General features: G+C 38.2%; 2 protein-coding genes across 3 annotated transcripts in view; both read right to left on the bottom strand.

Moving 5' to 3' along the window:
- TTC27 (tetratricopeptide repeat domain 27) overlaps nucleotides 1–24,674 on the bottom strand; it is a 183,888-nt gene that overhangs the window by 20,699 nt on the left and 138,515 nt on the right. For both annotated transcript variants that reach the window (XM_082642251.1, XM_082642250.1), the window contains exons 14-16: nucleotides 16,248–16,346; nucleotides 12,518–12,570; nucleotides 7,365–7,530 (exon numbers count right to left, since the gene is read on the bottom strand). In XM_082642251.1, coding sequence (XP_082498377.1) covers nucleotides 7,365–7,530; nucleotides 12,518–12,570; nucleotides 16,248–16,346 — 318 coding nt within the window. The remainder of the gene's footprint in view (nucleotides 1–7,364; nucleotides 7,531–12,517; nucleotides 12,571–16,247; nucleotides 16,347–24,674) is intronic.
- LOC309816088 (serine/threonine-protein phosphatase PP1-gamma catalytic subunit-like) lies at nucleotides 850–3,150 on the bottom strand. Its single transcript, XM_082643298.1, has 2 exons — nucleotides 2,038–3,150; nucleotides 850–1,151 (listed from the first exon to the last, which is right to left on the bottom strand). Exons 1-2 carry the CDS (start codon nucleotides 2,978–2,980, stop codon nucleotides 1,078–1,080), a joined length of 1,017 nt encoding a protein of 338 aa, XP_082499424.1. The 5' UTR covers nucleotides 2,981–3,150; the 3' UTR covers nucleotides 850–1,077.

Genomic DNA, 24,674 nt, shown 5'->3' with positions numbered 1-24,674 from the left:
TTTCCCGCCTCCCTGGCTTGGCCAAGTCCCAGCTCCACTTGGAGCTCTCTAAAGAACCTGCTCTGTTTCCTGGTCTGATAACCCTGACCCTTGGCTTCCCTACACCTCGGTTATCAGAGAGACGTAGGCAGTTTAATATTGTATTTTTCACTCCTTCAGCAAAAAAAGAAAAAATTTCTTCGCGTGTGGAAAAGGCATGCACAGGTTTTAGGTTAAATAGGCCCGACTTCAGACTTCACGTCTTGGCTTGACTGCTCGTTAGCTGTGAAAGATCAACTTTATTAGTTCATCTTGCTGAGCCTTAGATACTTCAGCAGTAAAAGAGAGACAGTAACTACTTCACAGAGACAGAATTTGTACACAATATATCCATTCCCACTGCTCTTCTCTCTCAGGTAAGCCCAGCCACCACTTGCTCCAGGACTTCAATCTGGTTGGCAACCTGCCCCACTGCCCATCAACACCACCTCCCTCCTTCCCCAAATAGAAATCCACACAAAGAACAATATCCATAGGAAAGAATACATATTGTATGACGTTCAAGAGAAAGCAAAACTGAACTGTGGTGACAGAAATCAGATAGTAGTTGCCTGGTTGAGGGGAAAGGGTGGTGGTTCAGTTGACTGGAAAGGGGTATAATAGAACTTTCTCTGGTGATGAAAATGTTCCATATCTGTTTTGGGAAGTAGTTACATAAGAATACATAATGGTCAAAACACATCAAACTTACACTTAAGATCTGTGCGTTTTATTATATGTAAATTATACCCCAATTTGAAGAAAAAAAAACTGTGTTAGATATAGTTCAAATGCACATTAATATAATGGGGAAATGTGCCTTTTTTTTTTTTTTTTTTTTTTTTTCATCATTTAATAAGTCTGAATTTATTTTCACCACATGGTATTATACATGGTCATCTGTTGAAACATATTTCTTTTTAACAGATCTTAGTTTAAAAAAGTCATAGATACTGTGAGTTCTGTATAAACTGCTGGATAGTAAGTTAGTTCCTTTGTTTTGACTTATAAGCCTCAACTTCACCGCAGAATAAAGAATGTAGGCCAAAGAAAGCATAATCAGTCACTCGTATGAACAGTATTGTTTCTATAATTTGAAGCTTTCTGAATGGATGGGCTCAGGCCTGATGTAACTGTAAAAAGATTACTTAATGAATAGGCTATATGGAAATCGTACAAAATGTTATTAACTTTAATCATTAATAGCTTAAACAGCACTATATTACTAATTGCTATTCAAACTCAAAAACCTGTTTTTGAATCCCCATAAAGGCGGCAGATGTACACAACCATGCCACCCTGTACTTAGGGGGGTGTCAATATATATTTCAACAGAAACTTTGGCTTCAGGAAGAGTCACAAACATTTAAAATAATGGCTTTAATCGTCATTTTAAGTATATCGCAGGGGAAAGTGTGCTTTAATTAAATATACATACCAGTGATGCTGGCAAGGTTGAAAGTTACTCCTAATGTTGATAGCTATAAAAACTAGCTTGTACATAAGACAATGAGAAAAAAAGCAATCCCTTTGAAAAAAAACAAAAAAGAGTTCACAGTGGTTTGTATCCAACAATATGCATTTTATGACAATAACATGTACAGATTGAGCACCCTAGGGCTCTCTTTATATCCTAAAGAAAGTGAGCATTTACATTATTCATGGGCTGTACTGAATTAAAAAAAAGATCAGTTGTACACTCACCCCTTAGAAAGGATAAAATGTCCTGGGGTGTACAGCTTTAACACCATCATTAAAGTTGTTTGCAAAAAGGAACAGAGAACTAAACAAAACAAAACATTTTTCCTTGGGAGTGGAGAGTCTTTCATTTGCTGTTATAACCAGCAAATACTATTCATTAAGTCAAAAATGGAAGGGGGGGGCCCACAAACACTTTTTGAGCAAGCTGACCAATACACATTACACTTTTAAAAATGAAGGTTATACACTGTATGTTACAAGTCCGAACTAGGCAGTGTCAAAATGACATCTATTTCTTTGCTTGCTTTGTGATCATACCCCTTGGAGGTGTTACGGGCCTCGTGGCATTCGGCTTCTTTTTTTCTGCAGGTTTTAAAATCTGAAAAGAACACATTAGTGTTTCATCCACACTCATCATGGCACCTGCATTGTCAAACTCTCCACAATAATTGGGTGCAGAAAACAGAGTGACCAACTGCCTCTTTGCAAAAAATTCATATCCATCTTCAACCACCTGATGGGCTCTACATATAAGATCCAAATCATGCTTATGGAGAAATTTTGCAACCACTTCTGCACCAAATGTGAAGGACACTCCTCTGTCATTTTCACCCCAGCCTAAGACATCTTTATCGGGGTCAGACCACAAAAGATCACAAAGAAGACCTTGATCTGGTACATCAGTTGGTCGCATAATTCGCCGAATCTGCTCCATAGATTGAAGATCTGGTGATAAACCTCCATGACAGCAGAATATTTTCTCATCCACGATGGCTGCTATCGGTAAACAGTTAAAGCAGTCTGTGAAAGTTTTCCATAGTTTAATGTTATATCTTCTTTTACATTCATCATAAAATCCATAAATTCTATTGATGCTGGCACATTCGTGGTTTCCTCTGAGAAGAAAAAAATTCTCGGGATATTTGATTTTGTAAGCCAATAAGAGGCAGATAGTCTCCAATGACTGCTTTCCCCTGTCCACATAGTCCCCAAGAAACAGGTAGTTGCTTTCTGGCGGGAAACCACCGTACTCAAAAAGTCGAAGCAAATCATAGTATTGTCCATGGATATCACCACATATTTTGAGTGGTGCTTCAAGTTCTAGTAGGATAGGCTGACTAAGAAAGATCTCTCTGGACTTTAAGCACAGTCCTCTGATTTCATTCTCCTGTAGCTGGACATTCTTACCAGGCTTGGACCCTCTCACTTCCAGCAGCCGTTGGATGATGCTGTCGATGTTGAGCTTATCTATATCCGCCATCGCCTTCCCACCGCCGACCCTCCCGCAGTGGCGCCGCCGCCGGCTCGCGCCCGGGATTTACACCTCCTTTCCCACGCCACGAGCACAGAGATGGTGGTGGTGGCGGCGGTGGCAAAAGCCGCGGCGGGTCCCCCCCAACCGCCCCACTCCCTGCTTCCTCCTTCTCTCCCCACTGGAACCACCGAAATGTGCCTTTTAACATAAATCTTCCCACAGACTTCAAGGCTTGATTCACACAAAAAACAGACATGCCTAAATGGGATTCCTATCTTTGGTTCCTACTAGATATATGACTGGTCAAGTTATATAACCTCTCTGGGTCTCATATTCATACATTGTAAAATGAGGACTATTTAGTACCCACCTCAAATACTGTATGCCCTATAAAAGATAATCCATGTTAAGTGCCAAGAACATAGTAAGCACTGGATATACATTAATCCCCTTTCCTTCCTCTTCCATTTATAAACAGCAAATGGGGTGCAATAATGCAATACTTAAATTTTTCCCCAAATGACTGAAAGTTATCAAAGAAGAAGGAAGAAGAGGAGGAAGGGGAGGAGGAGGGGGGATGGGGGAAGAGCAGAAAAAGAAAAAAAGAAAAGGAAAAAGAAAAAAAATGAACACATCAACATTAGAAATTATCCCAAGGAAAGAAGCATGTATATACACAAGGATTTGTCTACAAGGATATTCATGGCACTATTAACAATAGTAGAAAACTGGAAAATCAAACAGGGACTAATTACACAGAAATATGAAAATTAGTTTTATGATAGATTAATAAAAGTGTGTACAATCCAGACATGGATATAAATATCTATTATAGAACAGTGTTCTTGAGTTATACTAATCTATGCATTAGTCAAAATTAGGACATAGAGAGAAAAGGCAGTAAATGATAAAGGTAGTATATCCACCCATTCTCTTATTACAAATAGTGAGAAAAACAATTTATAGTTAATTTATCATGTGTCTGTACTAAAATGAATATGAATTTACACACACACAATAAAAAAATTAAAATGTCAGTAATCACATCTATAAAGAAATAGAAAAAGAATAGATAAAAAGAGAATTTTAAAGCAAACTGAAATAGAATGAGGTCAGGTAGTGTGAAACATAAGAATATCAGAGTTTTTTTGAAAGACACCTGTTGCCAAACTTGCAGAGTCGAATTAAGTAAAATTATTTTAGCCAAGATAAAAATATTCCAGACAATCTATCAACTGTCTCAGTCCACGCTGACTAGCAGTGAGAAAACATGATGGCAGACACAAGTATGCCACGAAGCTAAATATGACTGAGACCACGCTAGCCATCAAGACCTTCCTTCAGTGATGATTTAACCACTCTGGAGTGATTCTACCCACACCTGCCAGAGACCAAACACCTCCATCAGTATTCTGTGACACTTCTGGAGAAAGCTATTAACAGGGCCTAGTATAAACTGACAAATTATCTCACTGTGGCTATTTCTCCATCTGAATACCCGAAAGTTCTCTATTATAAGGTGCTAAAGATGATCATTTGACCCAAGCAAGTCACTGGTTATCTAGTTCTTACGTTTTGAGTAATATTTCCCCAAATCCAGATATAAAAATTAAGCTAACAGCCATAACATCTGACATCTTTATAGCACCTTATGTTTCTCTAGGTGCTCTGTTTATAAGCAGTATTTTGTCTAACAGGAATGATTCTTGGTGTTCCTGTGTGTGGCTGGGGTGCTGAGGGAAGAAGTCTTAAGAATACAGATGCCGGGCTTCCCTGGTGGTGCAGTGGTTGAGAATCTGCCTGTTAATGCAGGGGGCACAGGTTCGAGCCCTGGTCTGGGAGGATCCCACATGGCGTGGAACAACTAGGCCCGTGTGCCACAACTACTGAGCCTGCGCGTCTGGAGCCTGTGCTCCGCAACAAGAGAGGCCACGATAGTGAGAGGCCGGCGCACTGCAATGAAGAGTGGCCCCCGCTTGCCACAACTAGAGAAAGCCCTAGCACAGAAACAAAGACCTAACACAGCAAAAATAAATAAATAAATAAACTCCTACCCCCAACATCTTCTTTAAAAAAAGAAAAGAAAATACAGGAAGAGATTTCCCTCAAAAAAAAAAAAAAAAAAAAAAAAAAGAAAAGAAAAGAATACAGATGCCACCCTTGATTGTTTCTAAAAATACTGAACTTTTATAAAAACTAATTTCAAACTCATCAAAATATTACTGCTCAGATGAAATACTATTGTACGAAAGGAGGTTTGGTTCATATTCTGAATTTGAGGAACAAAAGAATTACAGGAAAAAAGAAATCAAAATATTAGCTGGCCATGAATTTAAACTAAATCCTAATAATTTTCTCTAGGTAGGAAACGACTCAATTTTCACTTAAGTTAAAAATGATATAAGTTAAATACTCTGCTAAAACAGGTAGAGGATTAGAAAATTTTCAATGGGAATTAGAACACAGTTTTGCTACGGGTGAAAATTCTTATGATTAGATTTGCCGGAAGGAGTTTAAAACTGTGAATATGATCACTAAAATATGTTTGGAAACTCTATTTAAGATAAAAATTAAATGAAAGCATCTTAATTTATGCTGGGAGAAGTTTTTGGGTTTTTTTAAACTTTTTTTCCTTTTCTGAAAAACACTCAAAATACACCTCTATGCATTCAGAACTTGGTGAAAGGAAAAAAAAAAGAATTTATTTCAAGTGTAAAATGGAATATACTACCAATGCAAATTATTTACATTCTCCCTGAGATTTCAGAACAGGCTTCACAAGGTTTTCTTAGTAAAGAAAGGTCTTTTTAAAAAATTACAGTTGAGGGCCTCCCTGGTGGCGCAAGTGGTTGAGAGTCCGCCTGCTGATGGGGGGGACACGGGTTCGTGCCCCGGTCCGGGAGGATCCCACATGCCGTGGAGCGGCTAGGCCCGTGAGCCATGGCCGCTGAGCCTGCACGTCTGGAGCCTGTGCTCCGCAACGGGAGAGGCCACAACAGTGAGAGGCCCGCGTACCACCAAAAAAAAAAAAAAAAAAATTACAGTTGAGATAAACAAGAGACAAGCACTTTGCAATCTCTGCACCATCCTCAGTGGTTCAGCAACACACCGAGATCTGTTCAGAGCCTCATCAGTGCCCTTTGCCAAGGGGCTAAAAGTGTGGAAGAGAAAGAGCCATCACAATGGTGAACAGGACAAGTACTACATGGCCAGAGGACTGTGCAAACAGATTGGCTAGGGTTCCTACCCTCTCTAGGATGTAAAACTCTGCTATACTTCCATGCACGTTTTAAGTGATCTTCACTCTATAAAATTCAAGTCCCTTCTTTCTATAATGGATGGTCAATGTACAACAGTTAAAAAGGGGGAAAAAAAAACAACAAGGAAAAGAAAAGTAATTGAAGGGGTCAACAATGCTCCTGTAAGTAGGTATATGGTTCTACTTGAAGCCACAGATCTTTAAGTGAACAACTGCCCAGAACCTGAGCTTTAAAGCAATTTAGCGAATTATATAGCTGGATTTGCAAAAACATGCAAACAGGTTGAGGGCTGGGGCTACGAAACCAGAAACCAGACAAGGTAAATTTTGGAACAGCTGGAGTACATCTATAATAAGCCATAAGAGTAGTGAGGTATTATCATATATTACATGTTATTTGTTTTTTCATAATTCCAAATTCACCACTTTAAATAATATATGTTGATTATTGCAAATAAAGTATTAAATTTTCAAGCCCCTGGACTTTGTAACCCATAAGCTCCTATACACCCTATTTTTAAACATTCTCTTCAACCACAATAAAACCCACAAGGTCTTTTATATTTAATACTACTGGATGTCAAACATAGGGGCTTCAAGTCTCCCACAGTTTCTGAAAGGATATAGTATTTTTTGTACTGTTAGAATCAACCAGTCCTGACTTCATTGCAAGATGAAGACCATATCATTAAACAGTGCAAAGAAAATGTTAGTCTTCATTTCTATATTGTTCAAACAATTTGAAAGTTGCAGTAAATGATTGTTCAATGAGTGGATAAATGAGTATGGGAGTTAATCCAGCTATTGCACTGAGATAACCAAAGTTATAAATAACACAAGCATCACTCTATTAAGTTTCTGCAAGCTGACTATACATATGTAAACCACAAATCAGATTTTCATAACTGAGTCACAGTACTATTCAGTCTATGATTACACAAACATATTTGACATTGGAATGCCAGAATTAATATGTAACTAAGAATATTCAACTTTACAAAAAAGCCCTCTTTTATATATTACTTGTATTTAACAAAATTTTCCTGCGTAGAGTCAAGGAAACAATTTACATCATATAATGAAGTATTAATATCAAACACAAACTGAAATAACAAAATATGAATATCCTACCTGAGTATCTTTGTATTTTTCTCTTAAGTCCAAGAGCCGATGATAAGCTTTAATGGCTTCTGAAAATTCCCCAATGTCAGTGCTAGTGAGAATATAGTTTTCCCAGATCTGCCAGTGTTCATAGTTGCACTTGAGGGCTTCTTGTAAAGTTCTAAAAGCTTTCACTCTATTGAAGGTCAAGTTAAAAAAACAAAAACAAAAACAAACCAGTAATGAATAACCATAGCTAAATAAACTATAGCTAAATGTATAAAATACTAATGTGGACTTTCTGTCAGTCCTTAATCATTCATGTTAATAAACAGAGTTAAGAGGTTCAAACAACCCGAAACCACCTCAAATTTCCCTAACAGGAAATGGCAAACAAAAACAAGTAGAAATGAAACAAGAATAGGGAGACATAAATAAAGACCAAGTAGAAATCTTGAAATTGCAAGAGACATTAAAACAAACAAACCGGGCTTCCCTGGTGGCACAGTGGTTGAGAATCCGCCTGCCGATGCAGGGGACACGGGTTCGTGCCCCGGTCTAGGAAGATCCCACATGCCGTGGAGCGGCTAGGCCCGTGAGCCATGGCCGCTGAGCCTGAGTGTCCGGAGCCTGTGCTCCGCAACGGGAGAGGCCACAACAGTGAGAGGCCCGCATACCGCAAAAAAACCCCACAAAAAACCCCCAAAACAAACAAACAAACCAAAAAACCTCAACATGTGACAAAAACTGGATTACACACAGTCAAAAAGAGTACTGATGAACTGAAAGATAACAGTGAGGAATTCAGATTAAAAAATAAAAGAGTAATAGAGACAAAGGAAAGAAAGAGAGGTAAGATTTAAGCATACATTCGATAGACATTCCAGAGTAAATAAATGCAGAAAACAGCAAGACACTACATTTGACAAGATAATAGCTGAGCATTTTCCAGAACTGAACAAAGATCTAAATTCTATGATCAAAAGTATATTTTGTGTACTGAGCATTATATTGGGTTGGCCGACAAATAAAGGTAAACCAACACCTAGACACTTTATGTGAAACTGCAGAACATGAAGATAACCCTAAAACCTATAAAAGAATGACAGCTAGAGGACAGCAGATATTTCATTAGCAGCAGAAGATGGTAGAAGGCAATAAAATACTTTAAAGTGCTAAGTAAAAATAACTGTCAGCCTAAAATTTTATAATCAACTAAACTTACCACTCAAGAATAAATACAAAATAAAAAATTTTACATGTACAAAGACTAAGGAAGTTTATCACCTAGTGACCCTAACTTAAAAGAACTATTAAAGCATCTCCTCCTGCAAAAATAAAAGGGACTTCAAAGAGAAGAAAAGGGATACAAGAAATGATCAATGGTGAGAAAAGAAAACAAAGTATGTCAGTAAATTTAAATAATTATTGAGACCAAAAACAATTATGAGTTGTGTTTAAAAAAAAAGTAAAACTACAAGTATATAGACCATATTCTCTGCAACTAAATATAGAAATCAACAGTAAAGAGACAGTTAAAAAAATATATGCCTGCAAACTTAAAAATGCACTCCTGAAAAAAAGGAACCTAGAGTGGGCGGAGGAGAGAGATTCATATTAGAAAGTACAAAATATTTAGAATTTAATGAAAGCATTATATACCACCATCTGCAAGATATATGTAAAGCAGTATTTAGAGAAATTTATATTTTTATAAGTATTGATTATAATTATGAAAGATGGGAAATAAATGAGCTAAAATATCCAACTTAATTTTGTAAAAGAATACCAAATAATTCTAAGAAAGAAGAAAAGAAATTCTAAGAAAGAAGAAAATATGAAATAAAATATAAAGAAAGAATATAAATGATCAACAAAACCAAAAGCTGGCTTTTTGAAAAAGACTAATGAAACAGACAAATGTCTAACTAAATTCCATTTAGAATTTAGAAAAGTGGTATATATAAAATTAGTAATTTTTTAAAAAATCATAAGAGAACATTATGAACAAATTACGCAAAATGAGCTAAAAAATAGAAAGCCAAATAAATCAATAAAAATTAAAATCAGGCTAGGTGGTTTTACAGATAAGGTTTATCAAACCATCACAGAATCCTTGCCTTATCCAAGCTACTTCAGAAAATAGAAAAACACTATTAAAAACTTGATATTGACAAGGAAATCAACAGATCTTCATGTCACCTATTCTAAAAGTTAAACATCTCAACTCTCAAAAAGATTCTTAATACTTTACTCTACTGGCTGAACAACACTATAGCTCCCTTATAGATCATAAATGCTTTACTGGACAACTACAGTAACCTCTTTCAAAGGTATGCTATCAATCTCCCTCTCCAAGAGCCATTTTGAATTTGCTAACTTAAGACTACAAGGTCCACCTCCCTTTCCCTGCTGAGCCTCACAGGGTTTCACCAAGACCCCTCCTCTTTGCTGACTTCAAGGCAAATTTTAGAGAGGGTGGGGGGGGGTCTTCTGGCTGACTCAGGCCCTTGTCCTGAGAGTCACCCCCTAAAGCACTTAAAAAGAAGTGTAACTTTTTAGTAACCTTCCCTGCTAGTCACTGAACACACAAATCATTTACCCATTCTCTAATATACCTATGGTACTGACCAAAATTTCTTTACAATTAAGTCCTTTTAGTCTTTTCATAACCACAATTCACTACAGTTTAGTTTTTTATACCCTATATTAAACAATTTACTGAAAGTTGTCATGGGATGCACTGATTCATTTATCCCTTGACCCACCCTCCTTTACAGTTAAAAATGTAAGCACCCTTGCTCTAATACTTCTTCAAATTCAGCCATAAATTGTTTCTATGTGATTTTTTTTCTTTCTCTACTCTACTCCCTATGCCCACCTCATATGTGATAGCAACTGCCTTCAAAGGCAGTGGACTGAGATTCCGCAGGTCTCCCATCTACATAGGGGGTGGGGGTGAAGTTGTCCTATTGGAAAAGGACTCAACAAGCAGCAGTCCACAGCAGGAGGATTATCCTTTTTATATGTCCTCCTATCCTCTAATCACAATTTGTTGGCCTCAAAATTTTTGCAATGAAATCCTTTTTTTGGGAAGTATGACTTCCTTCTAAGGAGCTTCAATTCCGGATTCATTTATCAAACCCACAATGGTAGTGGTACTGCACTATGACAGTTATATAGGAAGATGGAAAAATTTCCCACAGGACTGGTAGGGACATGATGCCTAGGGGAATCAGATGAAATGGGGGAAAGAGCACTTTAGTGAAGAACCTGGTGACAGCAGAGGGAGAGATGAGATAGTTTAAAGGGTCACTTTAAGGCAGGGATAGGATTCTTTTGAGAGGAGCATTAATAACTTGCCCCTGAAGTAACAATCTCCTGAGTCAAAAATGAGCTCTCTCTGGAGCAGCAGCAGCAAAGTAAGCAAAGAACAAAGAGGCAAGAAGAAAGGAGTGATTTACCTCTGACCTTACAACCCCACTTTGACACAAAAACCTATTCATGGAGCTGCAGGAAGACAAAAAAAGTGTCAAAAAGAAGCTGAGGAACAATGTGCAAGAACCATTAAGAGAGAAAGCAATGAGAATTCTTAGGATTAATGGGCTGGAGGACAACATAGAGTGTCAAGAGCCTCACGACATACAAAATTATCAGTATGACTAGAAAAACCCACTGAGATCATTCTACAACTATGACAGGGATTTCCCCTGCCCCTGCTTTAACCCAAAAGGGTCTCTAGTGAGTTTTAACACAATCAGTTGCAATCAAGAACATAATGTTATTTTCCAAAGAGAGCGGCAGAACAAACAGTACTTGATTTATGTAGACTGTCATCCAAGAGCAGCGGAAGCACTGCACGATTTCGACGTGATGTGGACTTAATGATATCTTCAGAAATACTCGTGAATCCACAAAGACAAATTAAATTTGAAAATAAGGCAAAATAAAAATGGGAATATATCTACGCTTTAATTCATTTGTTTAAAACGGGGGCAACAGCCATGCTTGCCTCTTGCCTTCCCTTCGCCTTCTATAGCCAGTCAGTGAGCCCAGTTGGTTGTTCTCTTTATAAACTGGCATCCGCCCCTTCTTTTTCCAGTCTAGTTATCGCCTGCCTGGACTGTTACCACAGCTGTCTCCTAACTGGTTTCCCTGTCCCCAGTTCCCTCTCTATTCTGTCTCACACATTGTCACCAGATAAATCTTCCTAAAAAACGTCTTTCTTCGTGAAATTACCCCACTGAAATCTCTGGCTTCCTACTGCCAACAGGATAGTCTCAACTAGTCAGCCAGATGATCAGAACACGCTGCCATGTGACCCCAACTGACCTTTCCAACCTCATCTCCCACTATAGATCTCACTAGTCTCGAGCTGGACTATTTTACTTCCTATATCCTAAAGTGTGGCATTCATGCCTGTCACTCTGCATTTCGTCACACGGATTCAGAACGCTAGGTACACAAATTAATGACCATTTATTTCCAAATCCTGAAAGGCTTCCCTCTCTCCCCTCTACCAATTCTTCAAATTTTAGCTTGAATCCAACATTCTCTCAGAAGCATTTCTGAACCAGCATCACATACCTTCTCTCCTCTGAGATCCTCACAGGACTACATGAGTGGCAGAGAATATAACTGTTCTACAAATATCACCTATCATTATTATAGCCCTCTTTGTACTTCTCACTTGAGATTTACCACATACAACTTATATTACTAATCAATTTTTAAAATAATATGACATAATATTTTATTTTTTTAAACCCACACTCCCTGAAGACATTGGTTCATACTTATATGTCTCAATAATGTCCAGTACACAGCAAGCAATCATTAAGAATCTATCAGTTGAGCTGACTGACTAAAAGCATGCTTGCTTTTACCATGCAATGAAATTTAGGATACAAAACTTCGGTATCAAATAAAGAGGTCAAAAAATATTTCTTAAAAAAAAATACATATATATATATATTTCTTATTTTATTACATACTAAATGTTTTCAAGAAATAAACTACACCTGGAATGCAAATGGTGATATTAAGTCATTCTAACTCAAAGATATGGGTAGGCAAGGGGAAAAAGACAAAGAGTAAGGCACAATGTTTCAGTGTTCAGTTGAAGAAAATCTCATTCATTTATTTTGGAAGCAAAGTTCTTCATCTTTTTCTAATGCACTTACTTTTGTTTTAATCGGATATAAGAAGTTGATAAATTGTTCCAAGCTTCAGCATTCTGAAATGATAGATAACAGTTACAGACTATTCTCATTTAGGTATAATTGCTGCAACCAAAAATATAACATATTTTCCTAGCTCAAGGTGTACTCTTTACAATGTTAATTTTCAATAAGGTATGTTTTAAAATGTATAAGAAAATTAAATAAATTAAACTTAACACTTATAATTTAGAACAAAAATAGTCAACAAGGGCTTACCTGGTGGCACAGTGGTTAGGAATCTGCCTACTAATGCAGGGGACACGGGTTCAAGCCCTGGTCCGGGAAGATCCCACATGCTGTGGAGCAACTAAGCCCATGTACCACAAACTGAGCTTGTGCTCTAGAGCCCACGAGTCACAACTACTGAGCCCACGTGCCACAGCTACTGAAGCCCAAGCATCTAGAGCCCGTGCTCCACAATAAGAGAAACCACCACAATGAGAAGTGTGTGCACTGCAACGAAGAGTAGCCCCCGCTCGCCACAACTAGAGAAAGCCCATGTGCAGCAACGAAGACCCAACGCAGCCATAAATAAATAAATAAATAAATAAATAAATAAATAGATTTTTAGGTCAGCAAAGTGATATAACTATTATAGCACTAATTTGGAAGTTTGCTAAGATTTTATTTCCAAATTTATATTTACAAAACAGTTGGACAATTTACAACATAATTTACACAATATATAGATTAACTACAAATCTAAAGTAATGCAAAATATTGTTTTTCCTATCATAAAAGGCTTTGCTATTTTACCATCATCCTTCATCAGATGGGAGAGCAAAGGAATATGTGTTCTCCAGTGTTAAGCCTAAGTATTTCATCAATCAAACATATTTCTCTACCTATTCCTCTATGCAATGACAAAAATAAAGCCTCTATATAAATGTTGATTCTAACAAGAATGATTTAAATTATGCTTGTTCCTCTTTGTTCCACGTTTTATAAAACATAAAGTATATAGTTCTCAAGTTCCATATATATGATATAAAAATTAATTGGCAATGGACCTCTCCTTACAGACAGAGCACTGTTAGAACCAGACTAGCCTTATTGCCATAAAAAGTTACAAACTGGACAAAATTTAGGAAACAACTGTTTTTGAGAAGTTGGACAAAGGGTTACACAGGACTATGATCCCTGAGAGAAGGACAGTTGAGTTGTCTCAACAATCAACCTACACTTCTATCTAGAGGCACTTTGAGGGCTGCAGCACAGAAAGGTAGAAACCAAACAAAGCATAGCAAGTCTTACTAAGGAGGGGGAAGAGTTCAGAGTTCAGGTCTGAAAAGGGGCTGAATTTGCAAGACAAAATAACAGGGAAGAGAGATCTGTGCAGAGAATAAGCTCCAGAAATCTCAATAAGCATCTCCTTGAGTCCTTGGCTGAATACTAAGCTATACATGTGCAGGGCAAAACTTCTTAAGGCCAGGCAGGAAACAACTACGAGACAGCTGTGAGCTGAATGGAGATTCTAGAGGTCACACAGTTCTGGGAGTTATTCAGGTTCCAACCAACCAGAGAGGAGAATTCTTACTGATCACCCGTGGGATTAAGTTCGGCCCCCAAAAGGTTATACCTCAAGAGAAGGTTGACAGCAACTCTGGAATACGGACAACTCCAGACCCACCTTAAGCTTAAAATCAAGCTGATTCACAGGTAAATTAACCAAATGCCAAAATAAAACTCTACCTTCCTCAAGGGAAGACAACAAGACTCAGAAACTCAACAACATAGCATCCACAAGTGTAGGATATAATTTTTAAAAATTGGTAGACAGGCAAACAAGCAGGAAAATTCATCCATAACCAAATAAAAAAATCAGTAAATAGAAAGACACAGAAATTAAAGAGCTGTTGGCATAAGCATACAAAAATTTCAAAGCAGTTGTTATAAAATATAATAAAAGATTTGAAGAGAACATGATAAGGTAACAACTAAGGAATCTCAGTAGAAACATGAAAACTATAGAAGAACCAAATAAAAATTCTTGAACTAACAAAAAAAATACATTGTCTGAAATGATGTTTAGTTTTTTTTTAATTGAGATGTAACTGATATATAGCATTGTATTACTTTTAGGTGTACTACGTAATGATTTGACATATGTGTATATACCTGTGGTATATATTGATTACCACAATAAGTTTAGTGAATATCCACCACCACACATAGTATAACAAGTTTAATGAATAGGTTTAACAGCAGATTTGACATAAACGTAAGAGTTAAACCAATAAAACTCTTAGAAGAAAAGATAAGGTAATCTTTATGATCTTAGATTTGGCAACAGATTCTTAAATATGACACCAAAAGCACAAGCAACAACAGAAAAAACAGACAGGCTGGACCTCATCAAAATTAAAAACTTCTGTTCCTCAAAAGACACTATCAAGAAAGTGAAGAACAACTTGCAGAACAGGAGAAAATATCTGCAAATCATATATCTGATATCGGATTTGTATCTAGGATATATAAAGAATTCTTACAACTCAACAGTAAAAAGGCCAATAACCCAAATAGGTAAAGGATATCAATAAACATTTCTCCAAAGATGATACACAAATGGCCAAAAAGCACATAAAAAGATGCTCAACATCATCAGCCATCAAGGAAATGCAAATTGAAACCACAACAAGATACCACCTACTAGGATGACTATAATCAAAAAGACAGACAATAATCAAGACAAGTGTTGCCAAAGATGTTGAGAAATTAGAGCCCTCACACATTGCCGGTGGGAATGTAAAATGGTGCTTTAGAAAACTGTCTGGCAGTTTCTCAAAATTTTGAATAGAGAATGGATGAATTGTGAAAACATTAATCTTAAGTGAAGAAAGGCAGTTAAAAAGACCACTCATTGTATGATTCCACTGATATGAAATATTCAGAATAGACAAATCTACAGAGACAGAATGTCCATTAGTGGTTGCCTAGGGGTGGGGATGGGGGGTAGACGTGGAAGGTGTTTGGGAGAAATGAGGAGTGACTGCTAACAGGTACAGGGGATTTCTTTTTATGGTAATAAAAATGTTCTAAAATTGACTGTGGGGATGGTTGCACAATTCTGAATATAATTTTAAAAATCACTATATTGTACACTTTAAATGGATGAACTAGATGGCATGCGAATTATTCACCATCTCAGTAAAGCTGTTAAATATTTAAAGACTGTAAACTAAAAGAACTTTCTAATAGTGCAATTAACCTAGGCAGCACATGCTGGTGAGCGACAAAATATATGTGACACTTTGCTGTATACTCAGCAAAGTATATTTTTAACTAAAAAACTGTTTTATCAAAACTATTTTCTAAACAAAACAATGAATAACTTAGCTATTACGAGAAGAAACTTATTTCTAGATGTATAACTCATATAACTTAGGGTGTGACCTTCTGCCAAAGGGATACCTTCCTCCAACACAAAAGGAATTGGTGTTCTTCTTTTTTTTGACATAAAATAATAGAAAGTTTGAATCTTTTTGCCTTCTTCTCTCTCGCTCGCTCTCTTTTTGTCCTGTGATAAGAACACTTAACATGAGATCACCCTTTTTAAAAATTTTAGGTGTACTCATCTTGCATAACGGAAACTACAGACCCATAGGAATTGCTGTTCTGAACTACAGTACAATTCAAATAACTTAAAGAGTACCAAAGAGCTTAGTAAGGAACGAAGACCAAACAAACTTACATCGGGTTCTAGGGTCACACAGCGCTGAAATGCCCTTGCTGAACCTCCATAGTCTTCCAAGGCCAGATAGGCACAGCCCAGAGAAAACCACACCCCGAGCTGCAAAGACCAAAAGACAAAGTCATTCAAACACATAGAGACATTTATATAATTAACCTGAAAATCATTTAAGATACTATCAACAAACACACTACACTACTATAAAGAATGCAGAGCTATAATTTGGCTTACATTTTATATTAGCTTAAATGTAGGAAACTTAGCAATGGAGATGGCATTTTTCCATATAATTTTCAAAGCCAATACGACACTGAAAGCATGTGCAGTATCACTGCACGTCTTTTACCGAGAAAGACCATTCTTTGTGTTAACCAACTCCATGAAAGCAATGGAGAGCTCTGTTGACAAGCCCTGATATTATAAATGTGGGATTAATCTAACATTTTTACTGAGCATCTATGTAACTATGTAAAAAGTATACAGAGCATCAGCAGGTTCACAACTGATGAATGTATTACAAACTTGAGAGGAAAAATTTTTGCTTCCATCTTCAAGTTAGACCACAAGTACTTCTGCAGTTTAACCAAGAGCCAAATTGCCCTAGCATGTATCTGTTTAGGCATGCCCCCCAAAATTTAGAAAAAGCAGGCTGAGAATCTGGATTACCAAAGAGTCATTCAAAGAGGAAAGCCTGACTTAAGTTAGTATGATTTGTAAACGTAGAGATGTACAAAACAGGTAAATTAGGAAGTAGCTATTGAAATCACAAAAGAATTCTTTACATCACAGGGTTTCCTTAAAATACAATAGCCCCTGTCAAAAGGAAGATAAGACTGATAAAAATTCAATGAAATGAGTCAGAAATGCAGCTATTACAACTTTGCTTTCCTTTTAGATATAGTTAGTAAGGCCAGCAGCAGAATGCAGTTTACTTTCTTACTTTCTTTGACTTCCAGTACAAAGGCAGTAAGCCAGCAGACAGACGTGGTTGAACACTTTAGGGTGGGAAAGGAAATGAGGTGCTCTGTTATCTGTCCATAGCCTTCCACAGAGGCGAGTAGGAAGCTGCCCCTACATCCCTCCTCCCCCTGCCATTCCTACAAAACTTGCTCCATATGGCTAGTTGAGGCCTGAAATTTCTTTAAGCAGATATAGATTTTTAGCCGATAATCAGAGATAAGGCTTAGAAAGCAAACATCCTTGGGCAATTTAACACTTTGCCTTGAATTCACAAGAGGCTATAAATAACTGCTATGAGGAGCCTTTAAGAGAAGAGATTTTGTTAGAGGTATAGGTAGTGGCTAGAAATGGCGTGGCTGTGTGTTTGGGGGTTGAGGGGGATGCAGAGGTACTAGGTGGAAATAAAGTTAGAAGTTCACTTTTCTCAATCATCTCAGTACATTTGCTTTTGTCTGGTTATTTACAGAATTAACTGAAAAGAGTTCCATACTCACTAAATGTGACTCATTTGGGAGGGCCTAAAGTCTGATGCTAATGTATAAAACAACATATAAAACAAGCTCTCTTACTTCTAACCTGGTTGAAAGTTTCAAAATCTGTGTATTATATTTCATCATTTATAAGGTGCACTTTTTTTTTCCATTTAACATCTCTGCAATAGATGCATCTTAATAACCCATAGCTGATCAGAGTTTTATTGGCAGCATTCAATTTTCTATACAAGGTGGCACTTACATGTGCCTCTTACAATTGACAGCATCTTATACCCCAATAAATCATGGCAGCAGGTTTACTTGGAATGAGGTATACCTCATTCTGGGACTAAATCAAGAAAAATGAGAATTGCCCTCAAAGTTCTCAAAATGCATGTGCCTGCTTGCTTCCTGCATCAGCAAAGAACAAACTCCCCACAAAACTATTTCACATGTGTTATAAAAAACAGCAAGTGTAAATTTAAGATGTAAATAAAGAGCTTTATTTTTCAATCCACCTGAAAAAACAAAGGTTACAAATGTCTGAAATTAGCAATTATCTCACAGCTCTAACATAAGCTTGTGATGATATTACTGTTGATCTTTAAGTTTTTAAAGCAAGTCAATATTTTGTAACTAATGTCCTAAAACCAAAATAAATTTGATGAAAATCAGGCAGATGACAATTTAATATATAGTATTATGATTCTCTTTTCTTTTTGCTCTTGGTAATTTGTGTAATTGCTTTTTAATTTGCATCTGAAAAAAAATTCTAGAATCATTAACTGCTAGTAGGTTTTCATCTACTGATAGCATATAATTATGATGGGAGATGACTTCTGTACACATCCTATTCTTTGAAATCATGAAATGGCTTTAAAAAAAAAAACCTCTAGGATCTTCTAACTGCTTCTGGCTGACCCACTAAACCATCAAAACTGCATTCATACCCTGCATCTCAATTGAGGTCCTCGGAATTTGGGGGACTAAGGAGAATATTCAGTGCCTCTTACTCTTTTCATTTTAAACTATTACTTAACCTATATTATCCTCACTGGCATCTTTTTTTTTTTTTTTCCCGGACACGCAGGCTCAGCGGCCATGGCTCACAGGCCCAGCCGCTCTGCGGCATGTGGGTTCTTCCCGGACCGGGGCACGAACCCATGTCCCCTGCATCGGCAGGCTTACTCTCAACCACTGCGCCACCAGGGAAGCCCTGGCATCTTGATTTAGGATGGTCATGCTCTGAAGAACAGAACATCATAAAAGAAAAAAAAAATCAAAAGAAGCTTCAAAGAAAAAAGAAAACTCACATGGTTCCCCAAATTAAAGTTGTATATGGCTGACTACCAAAGGTCTCTATCTTCTAGTCCAATGCTATCAGATAGAAATATAATGCTAGCCTCATTACATTTGCTAGTAGCCATTTTAAAAAGTAAAAAGAAATGGGTGAAATAAATTTTAATAACATATTTTATTTAACTCTACATATCCAAAATAGTGTCATTTCAACATGTTATCAACATACAAAATTATCGAGATATTTTATGTTCAATTTTTTCGTATGACGTCTTTGAAACCTGATGTGTGTCCTACACTTACAGCATCTCAGTTTGGACCAGCCACATTTCAAGTGCCCAACTGCCACATGTGGCTAGTGGCCACCGTACTGGGCGGCACACTTCTACACTATTTCTCCAAAACACTGAGACAGACCCTGGCATACGTGCACCTCTCCCTTTTTTCTCCATTGAAAAAACTAGCTCCTCTGGCTGACACCCTCCCTTGGGCTCCAACTCTTCATATACTATAGTCACTGCTGTCCTCTCCATACAACGGCAACCAGAACAAAGAGCACTTAAAGAGCACCTACAATGTTCGCCAAGCACTGATGCTGCGAGCTTTCCACACATTAACCTCACCTATTCCTCACAACAGCCTTGTGAGGCAGTAAATATCACCCTCATTAAAGAGGTGACTGTGGACCAGAGGCAGTCAGTGAGAGAGGAGAGATTCGAGGCCCAGTCAGCGTGACTCCAGAGCCCACGTCATCTCCACGTGACCATGTCGCCCCCCGCTACACCGTCTGCCCCCCACACAGCCACGATTTACGGCAGTGCCATCCTTGTCACCAGTAGAGAGGGCGGGGTGTTGGGGGGAAGGAAAGAGTCCAATTAACATGTGCTGGGAAAACCCAAGAGACCAATTTTTTAAGAACCAGGGCATTATCGACTTCCCCCCTCCAAAAGCTGTCTTGATTAGGCAAGTGGACAAAGATGAAGCAGAAGAATGGATGGCTATGTTTGGCTGGAGGAAAGAGCTGAAAGGCAAATCTCTTACCAAGGGACTGGGCAAGGATGGAGAAAGATAATCATCTGACAGAGAGGCTCTGGTGGACATTTCTGTGGAGCTTATTTCCACAGAAGGCAAATTGTGAAGGCAGGCAAGCTATAGGCAGGGCAGTGATCTTTAGAAGCTGACAGTCTAGCTTTTTCCTCTGAGGGAGCCAGTACAGAAACACAAAAGCAGACCAACTATTTATCTTTAATATGATGATATATGCACTTGAAGAATGGTTTTAAATTATTTTTAAGATAATTATCAAAAAGCAGGAATGGTTGAAAACATGATCTCTCTTTGAATTTCCCTCAAAAGCCCCCTACAGAAACAGTGGAATAGAGGGAAAGATAAATGACTGGGATTCAAGAGGTTCTAAGGTACTGTATGACCTTGGCCATGTCACTTAACCTCTGAGTCTTAGTCCCCCAGTTGTTAAATAGGGGGTGGGGGGGTGGATTAAGCAAAAATTCCAAGGCTCCTTCAGACCTCAGATTCTGAAAACCTGGAGGTGACAGGGTTCAAAGGTACATTGATGCCATCTAGTGGCAGAACAAGTACACTGATGATGCAAATAGAACACTTAGAATCAGCAGGGTTGACAAACTAGGAGGAAATCAGTTCAATTACAGGCTTAGAAATCAATGAAAAGAGGTGGTGAGGAAAATGAGGCCTAGAAAGGAAATGATTTCCTTTCCTTTCCTTTCCTTCCTAAAGCCACACAACGGTTCCTGGTTTCTGGTGTGCAATACATGTGATGAACAGAGTGACTGCAATTCTTACTAAACCTCAATAATTAAAATAAAAATTGAACACTAAGCACCACTGGACAATGGACATGGATTACTCTTAAAAGTTAATTTTTACAAGGGCATTTAAAGCACATCTGCAATAGGTGCCATTTACTTATGTATTACAATTTTCTTTCTTAAACTATGAGACTACTCAAATTTCCTTCCTCCTCAAGGTTTCTGCAGAATGAATGAATAATCAGTAGCTTCACTTTTTTTTTTTTTTTTTTTTAACTAATTTTCCTTACAGGATTGACTGAATTTTTCTGATGTCCCATATAATAAAGTGTAACACGTTATAATTGAATCCTGAAGCCAAGCTACATTCTCCATTCTCTCCTTTCTACATCCCCGATTCATTCCCATGACCCCCAATGCAGATAAGTTGTTGAATGTGGCTTCATTAAACAGGAAATGACCCAAGCCAAATCCAAGAGAGCTATCAATGTTGTCTGGTAATATCTTTTCCTAAAATGATGCTTGCTGCTCATATTTTTTTTAAATGTGCACCACCAACTCTTTCGTAACCAAATTTCTCATTTACTATTAAATACTATGTTCTCCTCCCTAAGGAAACACAAGTCTTAACCTGCCAGCTTCTCCCTCTCTCTCAAAAGTTTCCTCTATGTCAGTGTCTTCTTTTAAACTACAAGAGCAACTAAATTTTATACACACTTTTTTCTTTTACTAGAAAGGGTATTAATTGTTTAGTGTCCTCCTCTTGTTCCTGTCCTAGGCTTGGTTACCACTGGTTCTTCTATTTGCCTCCTCTTTCCAGAGAATTCACATGTGAGGTAACATGGGTGTTTACGTATCATCTGCATGAAACTCTCCGGTTAGATGTATCTCCCTATCTTTAGGCTACAGATAATGGGGTAACAATGATTTTCTACCACACTGCAATGGGCAGGACAGAAAGCTCCACGACAACTGAGAACTTACTATGGGCCAGGAAATAGGCTAGATACTTTATACATATTGGCTCTAATTTTCCCAACAGCAAATTGAGATGGGGATTATATATCCACTTTGCAAATGATGAAACTGAAGCTCAGAAAGATGAAGTGATTTACCTTGGGATTACTAGGATTCAGAGTCAGGGCTATGGCCGCAGAGCTCTGCCCTCCCCTCTACCCCTTAGTCCCAGCTACAGCCCAGATGTTATCACAGTGCTCATATTTCTTGGCAGTTATGCAAGTTAGACCTTAAGAGTTTCATTTTTTATTGCTTACCAATATGAGAAAGGAAGAACAAAAAGGAAAGAATCTCTTTTTTCTCTACATATTATTCGCATATGGTTATTCTCTCTTCTCCACTGGAATGTAAGCTCCAATCTCCTCGAACCTCCCCACCGCAGTAACACAAGTGCACAACAGAAACTCTAACTCCATTTCAAATAAAAACATTTCTTCTTTCAAAAACTGAAATGAAAGAGAAAGTTGACCCTTACAAATCAAAGAAGAACACAAGCTCTCAGGTTAATTAACAATTCTATCAGAGTATTACATCATGGAAGTCTAGTCTTACATGTAGCACAGGCAGGGAAGGGCTGCCTTGATTCCTCTACAACTCCCTGGTCTCGCAGAGAGTTACCCGCTGTCATATGCTGGACTGTCCCATTACATCAAAGTTACAACTTCACTTTGCTCCTGACGAAAGCCCCAATGGTTATGTATTAAAGAAAAACGTTCAAACCCGACAGTCTTGTATTCAAGGCTTTCCATAACGTCTAACTTGACCTCAGCCAAATCTGCCATTCCTTCCTAAATAAGACAACATCCTCTAGAGGCAAAACAATGAAAAGGTTAAGAGTAAGTGCTCTGAAATCAGAAAGCCCCGCCCCGGTCCCAGCACCACCCCTCATAAGCTGTGGGATCTCATGTAAATGAATAAACCCTCTATTTCCTCACCTGTGAAATGAGGGGAATAACAGTAAGTACCTTGGGGATTGGGCTGAGGATTAAAACTGTATGCAAAATGCTTAGAATAGTACCTGGCACCTAGTAAACACTCAATGTTGGCTGCTAGAATTATTATTACAACTGAATTTAAGAATAAATAGTCAGGGCTTCCCTGGTGGCGCAGTGGTTGGGAGTCCGCCTGCCAATGCAGGGGACACGGGTTCGTGCCCCAGTCCGGGAAGATCCCACATGCCACGGAGCGGCTGGGCCCGTAAGCCATGGTCACTGAGCCTGCGCGTCTGGAGCCTGTGCCCCGCAACGGGAGAGGCCACAACAGTGAGAGGCCCGCGTACCGCAAAAAAAAAAAAAGAAGAAGAAGAATAAATAGTCAAAACCTACAGCTACCAAGAAACCTTTGCTTGCTACATGCTTGATCTTTGCATCTGCTAGTCTCCTTTCCCGAAGCATATTTTCCTAACTTTTGCCTCCTATCTAAATCCCAACCACTCCTCTTAGTTCGTGGCATCTCCATCAGGCCTTACATACTTTTCATCACGCCATCACTAGGCACCCAAAGCATGGCGTCTATTTACTCTACCCCTTGGTCACAGGGAAAGTTACTTCTGCCTCTTCTCTCCATTTAGCCCATATAAACCACAGGAGGGCAAGAGGCCACATCTCAACACAGTTCTTTTGTAACCCCTCCCCCAATACCTCACAGTGATTTTATAAAGAGTTCATTTACACTCATATTCTAGCTTACACTATAGAAGATGCTTAATAAATGGAAACTACTATTATAATATTAATGCTCTCATTTTCTTTCCTGTCTCGTTGGAAACATTACTCCGTTTCCAGAGCTAATGCCTTCATCTCTTCTCATTTCACTCTTTCCTAGAATGACATTCCCTAGGTTAGCAACCCATCTCTCTCTATAACATTCAATCTCTCCTTCATTCACTGGATTCAACCACATAAAGGTCTCCAGTATCTAGAAAAGTTTTACTTGACTCTTCTGCCCCTTGGTACAATACTCTACATTTTGACTCTCATTTTCTTGACATGCTCCTAAAAAGAACAGTCTATGGATGTTATGTCCATTTCCTCAGCTGCCACACACTCTTTTGCCTCCTAAAGCTGGTTTTGAAGGTCATTAGTGAGCTCCAAATCCAATAAACTCTTCTTAGCTCTCTTTAGACTTTATCACTACACATGACATTTCTTACTGATACTTGTTCTTCCTTTAGTTTCCATGACTCCGTTCTTTGGGGTCCTTCTTTCCCTCTGACCAAGACTCTGGTATATTTTGTTTGAATCATATTTCACTGGTGCTACTTCTTCTACCTTCCTCCAACCCCTGGAGATGCCTGAAGTTCAAGATTTTGCCTCGTGTTCTCTTCCAACACAGTTTTCTGTCAGGAATTCATTCACTTGCATGGATTCACCTTACTTCCACAGAAAAGCCCCAATCTGCAAGCTCAGTTCTTGGCCTCACTCCTAGGCTTCAGGCTTGGACTGGCTTTCAGTGGACTGTGATGAGCCCTCTCTACTTAGACACAGCAACACCTCTTCATATTCAACACTCAAAACACATCATCTTCCCCTACCAAAGATACTCTCCCTTACTCCTGAATTCTCTGTATCTATCAATAGGGACATTTCCTTTTTAACCAAACAATTGAGAAAACCACATGTTCTCAGATCCCGAACTCTCCCTCAATGCTGCCAATCCAGTGAAGGCCCAGAAAATTTTCCTTTATAATGAGCTTCAACCTGTTCTATCTTTCCATCCTCACTGCTAAAGCCACTGATCACTCATCCCTTATTTAAACTTCCTAGAATATCACTTTTGTCATATCACTCTTTTATTCAAAACCACAACAGACTCCCGTATCTGTAGGGTTACTAATCCTGAAGAAAGGCACTTACGGCCCTTCACAAACTAGTTCTGTCCATATCATTTCC

Source organism: Mesoplodon mirus, assembly GCF_964341445.2.
Source record: "Mesoplodon mirus genome assembly, chromosome: 14".
In the NCBI taxonomy this organism is placed as follows: domain Eukaryota; kingdom Metazoa; phylum Chordata; class Mammalia; order Artiodactyla; family Ziphiidae; genus Mesoplodon; species Mesoplodon mirus.
The sequence above is the reverse complement of the archived record's forward strand: the minus strand, read 5'-3'. Positions and strand labels throughout refer to the sequence as shown.